The 10774-nt window shown below is 44.6% G+C and overlaps 1 protein-coding gene across 2 annotated transcripts in view; it reads right to left on the minus strand.

Moving 5' to 3' along the window:
* paxbp1 (PAX3 and PAX7 binding protein 1) overlaps positions 1-8450 on the minus strand; it is a 55324-nt gene extending 46874 nt beyond the window's left edge. For both annotated transcript variants that reach the window (XM_036967392.1, XM_036967393.1), the window contains exons 1-4: positions 8045-8450; positions 7536-7658; positions 2510-2722; positions 436-666 (exon numbers count right to left, since the gene is read on the minus strand). In XM_036967392.1, coding sequence (XP_036823287.1) covers positions 436-666; positions 2510-2722; positions 7536-7658; positions 8045-8309 — 832 coding nt within the window. In that variant the 5' untranslated portion in view covers positions 8310-8450. The remainder of the gene's footprint in view (positions 1-435; positions 667-2509; positions 2723-7535; positions 7659-8044) is intronic.
* Positions 8451-10774: the final 2324 nt, after the last annotated feature.

Consider the following 10774-nt stretch of genomic DNA (forward strand, 5'->3'; position numbering starts at 1 on the left):
GCTGTGTTCCTTTATTGATGTCACTTGTTAAATCCACTTCAAATCAGTGACAGCCGAGACATGGCTTGTGACTGCGTGCCATTCAGAGGGTGAATTGGCAAGACAAACTATTTAAGTGCCCTTGAAAGGGGTATGGTAGTTGGTGCCAGGGGTACCGGTTTGAGTGTGTCAAGAACTGCAAAGCTGCTGGGTTTTTCACACTCAACAGTTTCCAGTTTTTTTTTTTTAAATCAAGAATCGTCCACCACCCAAAGGACATCCAGCCAACTGTGAGTCAACATGGGACCAGCATCCATGTGGAAGGCTTTCAACACCTTGTAGAGTCCCATGCCCTGACAAAATGAGGTTGTTGTGGGGGGGGGAACAAGGAGAGGTGCCACTCGATATTGGTAAGCTGTCCTAATGTTTGATATACTCAGTGTAAATGTAACTAACCGATCTCCTCTGCTATTCTGGTCCTCTGGCTCTTGTTCTTGACTCCACTGAAGCTGATCCTCTTCTCGTCTTCGTCTTCGTCGTCGCTCCCGTCTCCCTCCTCTTCCTCCTCTCGGACCAGACGCTTCTTGGGCGTGTCCGTCTCCACCAGGGGGGCGTCGCCGCCTAGCTCCCTCGCCATCTGACGCCGCTTCCTTGCCGCGTGGATGAAGGCAGCGTCCGGGATCTCACCTGGACAGGACAGAGGTCAGAGGTCAGTAAGATAATAAAAAAAGGTGAAGATTTCTAGCATCGTGTCAGCTGCTAATGTAGCCTGGTGGTTAGAGTGGAGGGGCGGCAGGTAGCCTAGTGGTTAGAGTGTAGGGGCGGCAGGTAGCCTAGTGGTTAGAGTGGAGGGGCGGCAGGTAGCCTAGTGGTTAGAGTGGAGGGGTGGCAGGTAGCCTAGTGGTTAGAGTGTAGAGGAGGCAGGTAGCCTAGTGGTTAGAGTGGAGGGGCGGCAGGTAGCCTACTGGTTAGAGTGGAGGGGCGGCAGGTAGCCTAGTGGTTAGAGTGGAGGGGCGGCAGGTAGCCTAGTGGTTAGAGTGGAGGGGCGGCAGGGCGGCCTAGTGGTTAGAGTGGAGGGGCGGCAGGTAGCCTAGTGGTTAGAGTGTAGGGGCGGGAGGTAGCCTAGTGGTTAGAGTGGAGAGGTGGCAGGTAGCCTACTGGTTAGAGTGGAGGGGCGGCAGGGCGGCCTAGTGGTTAGAGTGGAGGGGCGGCAGGTAGCCTAGTGGTTAGAGTGTAGGGGCGGCAGGTAGCCTAGTGGTTAGAGTGGAGGGGCGGCAGGTAGCCTAGTGGTTAGAGTGTAGGGGCGGCAGGTAACCTAGTGGTTAGAGTGGAGGGGCGGCAGGTACTCTAGTGGTTAGAGTGGAGGGGGGGCAGGTACTCTAGTGGTTAGAGTGGAGGGGCGGCAGGTAGCCTAGTGGTTAGAGTGTAGGGGCGGCAGGTAGCCTAGTGGTTAGAGTGGAGGGGCGGCAGGTAGCCTAGTGGTTAGAGTGGAGGGGCGGCAGGGCGGCCTAGTGGTTAGAGTGGAGGGGCGGCAGGTAGCCTAGTGGTTAGAGTGGAGGGGCGGCAGGTAGCCTAGTGGTTAGAGTGGAGGGGCGGCAGGTAGCCTAGTGGTTAGAGTGTAGAGGCGGCAGGTAGCCTAGTGGTTAGAGTGTAGGGGCGGCAGGTAGCCTAGTGGTTAGAGTGGAGGGGCGGCAGGTAGCCTAGTGGTTAGAGTGGAGGGGCGGCAGGTAGCCTAGTGGTTAGAGTGTAGGGGCGGCAGGTAACCTAGTGGTTAGAGTGGAGGGGCGGCAGGTAGCCTAGTGGTTAGAGTGGAGGGGCGGCAGGTAGCCTAGTGGTTAGAGTGTAGAGGCGGCAGGCAGCCTAGTGGTTAGAGTGGAGGGGCGGCAGGTAGCCTGGTGGTTAGAGTGTAGAGGCGGCAGGTAGCCTAGTGGTTAGAGTGTAGAGGCGGCAGGTAGCCTAGTGGTTAGAGTGGAGGGGCGGCAGGTAGCCTAGTGGTTAGAGCGTAGAGGCGGCAGGTAGCCTAGTGGTTAGAGTGGAGGGGCGGCAGGTAGCCTAGTGGTTAGAGCGTAGAGGCGGCAGGTAGCCTAGTGGTTAGAGTGTAGAGGCGGCAGGCAGCCTAGTGGTTAGAGTGTTGGGCCAGTAACCAAAAAGTCACTGTGCACGAATCCCCGTGCTGACAAGGTAAAAATCTGTCGTTCTGACCCTGAGAACAAGGCAGTTAACCCACTGTTCCCTGGGCGCCGTGGGTGTCAATTAAGGCAGCCCCCACTCACACACCTCTCTGATTCAGAGGGGTAAATGCGATAGACACATTTCAGTTGAAGCCATTCAGTTGTAGAACTGACTAGGTATCCCCCCCCCTTTCCCCTTATAGAGGGACCAGGGTTTCATTTGCGAAATCCCTACCATCAGCTGGTCGTCGGGTCCTGGTGTTTGGGAAAGGCTCGTCTTTGCCTCAGACTATTACAACTGTTGACAGACTGCAGTCACCTGTCGAACAGAGTGTCATTCAGGAAACCGTCTCCATTACCTGGACGCAGGGTGCTGAGCGTGGACAAGGTGCTGGTGTTTGAGAAGGCTCCGGCTGCAGTTGTCGTGGGAGTCTTGGAGGCGAGGCTCTGGCTTTGTGTCTTAGGCTCCTGTTCATCAGTACTGTCCACTTCCATCTCCTCCTCTCCTTGCTCACTGCCTGCCCTGCTGGCAGGCTCCTCTTTAATGGAGGCCAGGGGCTGGGGCCACACGTCTGGAGAGGGAGGGGGGGGCACACACAGCATGGTAACACACATACATTAATCCCCACAGCATGTTAACATATACATTAATACACACAGCACACAGATTTGCTTATAATTCTGTGGCATTATTTTATAGTATGAATAAAGACAATTGAACAAAGCTGAATTAAATAAATTAATACAATTCTCAATGATTTGAGGGAGTGTGCACATGCGTAACTGGCATATAACTGGCATATAACTGGCATATAACTGGCATATAACTGGCATATAACTGGCATATAACTGGCATATAACTGGCATATAACTGGCATATAACTGGCATATAACTGGCATATAACTGGCATATAACTGGCATACTACTCTTGTAGAATGTGATGCTTTATTATAAAGGTGCATTTGAATGGTGAGAATTATCTTCCCCAAATATTGAAACTCACACGTTGCTTATATATGCCAGTTAGGCTATAGACCCCTTGTAAAGCGGATTAATGTGCTCCATTTTAAGAAATGATTTGACCACTTGTGTGATACTAACCTTATTAAAACATATAGGACTATGGACTAGATTACATGAGGTGTGATACTAACCTCATAGGACTATGGACTAGACTACATGAGGTGTGATACTAACCTCATAGGACTATGGACTAGACTACATGAGGTGTGATACTAACCTTATTAAAACATATAGGACTATGGGCTAGACTACATGAGGTGTGATACTAACCTTATAGGACTATGGGCTAGACTACATGAGGTGTGATACTAACCTTATAGGACTATGGGCTAGACTACATGAGGTGTGATACTAACCTTATAGGACTATGGGCTAGACTACATGAGGTGTGATACTAACCTTATAGGACTATGGACTAGACCACATGAGGTGTGATACTAACCTTATAGGACTATGGACTAGATTACATGAGGTGTGATACTAACCTTATAGGACTATGGACTAGATTACATGAGGTGTGATACTAACCTCATAGGACTATGGACTAGACTACATGAGGTGTGATACTAACCTTATTAAAACATATAGGACTATGGGCTAGACTACATGAGGTGTGATACTAACCTTATAGGACTATGGGCTAGACTACATGAGGTGTGATACTAACCTTATAGGACTATGGACTAGACCACATGAGGTGTGATACTAACCTTATAGGATTATGGGCTAGACTACATGAGGTGTGATACTAACCTTATAGGACTATGGACTAGACCACATGAGGTGTGATACTAACCTTATAGGACTATGGACTAGAGTACATGAGGTGTGATACTAACCTTATAGGACTATGGGCTAGACTACATGAGGTGTGATACTAACCTTATTAAAACATATAGGACTATGGGCTAGACTACATGAGGTGTGATACTAACCTTATTAAAACATATAGGACTATGGGCTAGACTACATGAGGTGTGATACTAACCTTATTAAAACATATAGGACTATGGGCTAGACTACATGAGGTGTGATACTAACCTTATAGGACTATGGGCTAGACTACATGAGGTGTGATACTAACCTTATAGGACTATGGACTAGACTACATGAGGTGTGATACTAACCTTATTAAAACATATAGGACTATGGGCTAGACTACATGAGGTGTGATACTAACCTTATAGGACTATGGACTAGACCACATGAGGTGTGATACTAACCTTATTAAAACATATAGGACTATGGGCTAGACTACATGAGGTGTGATACTAACCTTATAGGACTATGGGCTAGACTACATGAGGTGTGATACTAACCTTATAGGACTATGGGCTAGACTACATGAGGTGTGATACTAACCTCATAGGACTATGGACTAGACTACATGAGGTGTGATACTAACCTTATAGGACTATGGACTAGACCACATGAGGTGTGATACTAACCTTATTAAAACATATAGGAATATGGACTAGACCACATGAGGTGTGATACTAACCTTATTAAAACATATAGGACTATGGACTAGACTACATGAGGTGTGATACTAACCTTATAGGACTATGGGCTAGACTACATGAGGTGTGATACTAACCTTATAGGACTATGGACTAGACCACATGAGGTGTGATACTAACCTTATTAAAACATATAGGACTATGGGCTAGACTACATGAGGTGTGATACTAACCTTATAGGACTATGGGCTAGACTACATGAGGTGTGATACTAACCTCATAGGACTATGGACTAGACTACATGAGGTGTGATACTAACCTTATTAAAACATATAGGACTATGGGCTAGACTACATGAGGTGTGATACTAACCTTATAGGACTATGGGCTAGACTACATGAGGTGTGATACTAACCTCATAGGACTATGGACTAGACTACATGAGGTGTGATACTAACCTTATTAAAACATATAGGACTATGGACTAGACTACATGAGGTGTGATACTAACCTGACAGGACTATGGACTAGACTACATGAGGTGTGATACTAACCTTATTAAAACATATAGGAATATGGACTAGACCACATGAGGTGTGATACTAACCTTATTAAAACATATAGGACTATGGACTAGACTACATGAGGTGTGATACTAACCTTATAGGACTATGGACTAGACCACATGAGGTGTGATACTAACCTTATAGGACTATGGGCTAGACTACATGAGGTGTGATACTAACCTTATAGGACTATGGACTAGACCACATGAGGTGTGATACTAACCTTATAGGACTATGGACTAGACCACATGAGGTGTGATACTAACCTTATTAAAACATATAGGAATATGGACTAGACTACATGAGGTGTGATACTAACCTTATAGGACTATGGGCTAGACTACATGAGGTGTGATACTAACCTTATAGGACTATGGACTAGACCACATGAGGTGTGATACTAACCTTATTAAAACATATAGGACTATGGGCTAGACTACATGAGGTGTGATACTAACCTTATAGGACTATGGGCTAGACTACATGAGGTGTGATAATAACCTTATAGGACTATGGACTAGACTACATGAGGTGTGATACTAACCTTATAGGACTATGGACTAGACTACATGAGGTGTGATACTAACCTTATAGGACTATGGACTAGACCACATGAGGTGTGATACTAACCTTATAGGACTATGGACTAGACTACATGAGGTGTGATACTAACCTTATAGGACTATGGACTAGACTACATGAGGTGTGATACTAACCTCATAGGACTATGGACTAGACTACATGAGGTGTGATACTAACCTTATAGGACTATGGACTAGACTACATGAGGTGTGATACTAACCTTATAGGACTATGGACTAGACTACATGAGGTGTGATACTATGATTCGAACTAGTCTCTAAAAAAGGCACAGTTTCCTATGCTGGGCATCATTCACAAGTGAAAGGCTAATATTATCACCCATCCGACTATTCTCGATTTCATCTGGTCTTTACATATACTAAATAATATGTGTGACATTAGTTTTGATTTAGAATTGACCATTATCATGCACCCGTATCGAAACAGGGGCAGCGGGAAAATATACCTGTCATCTATGGACTTAAATAAGGGGCGCTTTTCCCTTTGGTTTATTTCATGCCAGCCAGCTATACTCCTGTTCTAAAAACAAGCAATGTGCTTAATATTAGTAAAGTTGAGAAATAAAAATAGAAGGCCTAGCCCATAGAAAGCTGATGCAATCCTCCTCTTTTTAATAGAGGCCACCACTCTGTTTTCTCACGCAATTCTATAGCCTATAGAAATGTTGCGCAACCAGTTTGGTAGGCTACTCATTTTAGTTGATTTATATTTACTAGGCAAGTCAGTTTATTAACAAAGCAAGTCAGTTAAGAACAAATTCTTATTTACAATGGTCGGCCTAGGAACAGTGGGTTAACTGCCTGGCCTACCCCCGGCCAAACCCGGACGACGCTAGGCCAATTGTGTGCCACGGTATGGGACTCCAAATCACGGACCAGCCTGGATCCAGGCCTGGATTCGAACCAGGGACCGTAGTGGCGCCTCTTACACTGAGATGCAGTGCCTTAGACGGCTGCACCACTAATGACCGGCAGCAGCAGCATCAGAGCTTGGAGAAGCCTAATTACCGTGACTAAATAGTCATGTGGAATTTGACTGCCTTTATGACCAGTGACCTCCGGTGTGGCGGTAATAGGTACACACAAACATCACAACGGCTGCTAGCAGACTCATTATACTGTATACAGTTTCCCCCCCCCCTTCCCTAATACACATGTAAATATTGGACCATGAATTGTGCCTTCCTGTATAAATACTTAGGCTAAAATGTTTGTTTTTCTACTGCCATTTACTGTGTGTTTTGTATTCTTATTGTTGAATTGTCCAGAAGGAACCTGGGGGCGGCAGGTAGCGTAGTGGTTAGTGCTTTGGGCTTGTAACCGAAAGGTTGCTGGATCGAATCCCCAAGCTCTACCCCTGAACAAGGCAGTTAACCCACTGTAGGCCGTCATTGTAAATAAGAATGTGTTCTTAACTGACTTGCTCTGTTAATAAATATATTTTTTATTTTTTAGTAAGCATTTTGTTGGATGAGGTATACCATGCATATGGCCTATATACACAACTAATAAAACACAGGTATTTTCAGACATTATAAAGAAAATAAATTTAAGCAACAACAACAAATGTTGAGTGGATTTCCTGACAGATTCATGCTAGATTTGAACAGGGGACTGGTGTGTATCGGTGAATGTTATATCCCTAACACACAAATGAACACACAAGATGAGCAACCACATACGATGGGCGCGCGCGCGCACGCACACACACAAGTGCAGGTGTGATGTCTTACCGGTGTTGGGCTCTTGTTTAACGTAGCACACCTTCTCCAGATCCTCCTTGTATTCTTTCTTCAGTTGCTTCACGATCTTCTTGCTGTGGTTGGATTTCTTTACTCTGAACACCTCGGCCTCGTCTGAGAGAGAGATTAGATCACCTCCGCGTTAACGACGAAACAATCATTCGGAGAAGATTGGATGAAACCAATGGCTGTTAACTAGTTAATTTATGTTGTTTACAACCTTGAATATGCTAGCTATTACTGTGACTGACATTAGTTAACTTGGCCAACTAGCATAAGGTAGAAACTTTGACAATGTCAAATTGTCAACACTTCCAATAGGTCAGCTCGGGAATCACAGTATTGAACCAAGAGGCCACTTTATTAACGTTAGGTAGATAAATATCAGCTGAAACAGTTAACCAGTTAGTTAGCTAGTGAAAGTGAACTAACTAGTTAGATTAACTAACTCACGTTACCGGTAATCAGTTCGTGCTAACGCTAACTAACGTTAACTTTACCTTCGTCGTCGTCAAAGCTCAGCAAACTGGCTTTCGGGGGTCCCCCTACATCCCGAGTTTTCTTTTCCTTCTTTACGGCCTTTGACTGAAACCCGTTGCCGTGGTTCAGGTCCACGTTAACCCCGGACAAGGTGTCTGCGTTGGCGGCATCGAGCACCGGGATATCCTCGGCGAAAGGCCCGCATGGCGGCTGACTTTCTTCTTTCTCGTCCTCGTCCGACTCATTTCTCCGTCTTAAATTAGATCTTTTTGCTTTTTTAAACATGTTTGCTACTTATCCCGAAACAAATTAGGCTATATCGGGTAAACACACGACAGCATATTAATTAAAATGCTACGAAGCGGGTAAAATATGCTCTGCAGCGGAAGGCAGCCATTTTGTTTTTAGCCAACGGAAGTGCCCTTATTTTTATTTATTTATTTTTTATTCTATCAAATAATTACAGAAAAGCGAGAAATAGCAATGGCGTTTTTTTGTAGGCACTAACTGCACCATGGACAATGCCTATTGAGGAAATTAAGGTTTTTATTTTTTTATTTGTTTATAAACGCCGATAAAAAAAAGGTCTGTGGTAAAACAGGTTTAGGATATCTTATATACGTTTTGTTCAGTAAGATAATCACTTGCTTTGTGTCCCATGCCAATAAAACCATTTGAATTGAATACATTTATCAGCTAACGTCACTTTTTTGTGGATTATATTATAAAATAAAAGCAAAGGCTTCATATTTCATGAATGTAATGTTAACAGAATGCTCTTATCTCATAAAACAACACGTATACAGATCTCCTCAGATCTTTCTTTCGCCATTTATTCCGAAACCTCATTCTTTCCACATAAATGTTTCCCGTAGGGATGGCGCTTAACGAACCAGAGGTAACTCATTTCCGTGTTTTAGGACTACAAGCCGGCGAGCTCTATCGATGCGACATTCAGAACAACTGGGAAGTCGAAAAAATACAGGTAAAATCCTGACGTCAGTGATCTTCAGGTCGGAGCTCTAGAAATAGGTCAGAATTCCCAAGTTGGAATTCGAGTTAGATGACCCTTCAAATCGATTTTTCCCAAATCGTAGCTCGTTGTTTTTTTGTTTTTTTTAGTTCCCAGTTCTTTTGAACGCGGCATGAGTACCACCCGTAAATGGTTCCAATCGTTTTTCCACAATTACTTTTTCCGTAGGGGATTTACATTTTGTTTACTTAACCTTTGTTTAACTAGGCAGGTCAGTTTTAAGAACAAATTCTTATTTACAATGACGGCCTACCCCGGCCAAACCCAGACGACGCTGGGCCAGCCTGGATTCGAACTAGGGTGTCTGTAGTGACGCCTCTACCACTGAGATACTGCTCCACATTTTACAACTACTTCATATAAGCAGTGGCGATTTTAGCAAAGCCACTACACAACACTAAACAATACATTAATTGCACTATAATGGTGACAAACGGTGCCCACAAACTGTTAGGGCCTACATAAAGCTGTCCTAACATCTTACCACTTCTACACCTGGCTATCAGCGGAGCCTGGTCGGGCAGCGAAACAGTTCATTCAGCCTCATTTACTGCCTTTCAGAAAAGCATTTCAGAAAAGCATAGCTAACATGGCTGACTTGCTTAAATAGATGTGGTTTCTACTGACATTTGAGATGTACAAACTATGGCATAAGGGAATGATGAGCGGATAAGAGGCAATCCGTCATTTAGATTAAGACATTAATGAGCGAGCTAAGACGGACATAGTCAATATCACTATGTGTTCAGCACTTTTGGAATGTACAGTGACAGAATGCAGAACATGGGCTGCTCTTACAGTATTTTCCCTGTACACCAAGTCAGAACAGTAGGATAAATAAAGGGGGCATATACAGTTGAAGTCGGACGTTTACATACACCTTCGCCAAATACATTTAAACTCAGTTTTTCACAATTCCTGACATTTAATCCTAGTAAAAAAAATCGCTGTCTTAGGTCATTTAGGATCACCACTTTATTTTAAGGATGTGAAATGTCAGAATAATAGTAGAGAGTTTGAGTTTATTTGTATTTTTACAGGGACAGTGCACATTAATTAACGTTTCAGTAAAAGTGCCGGTTTTAGCCAACCGGCTAATTTTCAACCGCAGTCCCTGGGCAGGTTTTTAAAAACAATTACAATACAGACAATCAATGAGCAGTGAGCACACACAGAGCAACAGAGGACCATGCCTCAGGAGCCCTAGGATCATGCCTCAGGACTACCTGGCCTGATGACTCCTTGCTGTTCCCAGTCCACCTGGCCGTGCTGCTGCTCCAGTTTCAACTGTTCTGCCTGCAGCTATGGAACCCTGACCTGTTCACCGGACATGCTACTTGTCCCAGACCTGCTGTTTTTAACTCTCTGGAGACAGCAGGAGCGATAGAGATACTCTTAATGATCGGCTATGAAAAGCCAACTGACATTTACTCCTGAGGCGCTGCTGACCTGTTGCACCCTCGACAACCACTGTGATTATTATTATTTGACCCTGCTGGTCATCTAAGAACATTTGAACATCTTGGCCATATTCTGTTATACTCTCCACCCGGCACAGCCAGAAGAGGACTGGCCACCCCTCATAGCCTGGTTCCTCTCTAGGTTTCTTCCTAGGTTCTGGCCTTTCTAGGGAGTTTTTCCTAGCCACTGTGCTTCTACACCTGCATTGCTTGCTGTTTGGGGTTTTATGCTGGGTTTCTGTACAGCACTTTGTGAC

The sequence above is a fragment of the Oncorhynchus mykiss genome, chromosome Y (assembly GCF_013265735.2).
Source record: "Oncorhynchus mykiss isolate Arlee chromosome Y, USDA_OmykA_1.1, whole genome shotgun sequence".
NCBI lineage: Eukaryota > Metazoa > Chordata > Actinopteri > Salmoniformes > Salmonidae > Oncorhynchus > Oncorhynchus mykiss.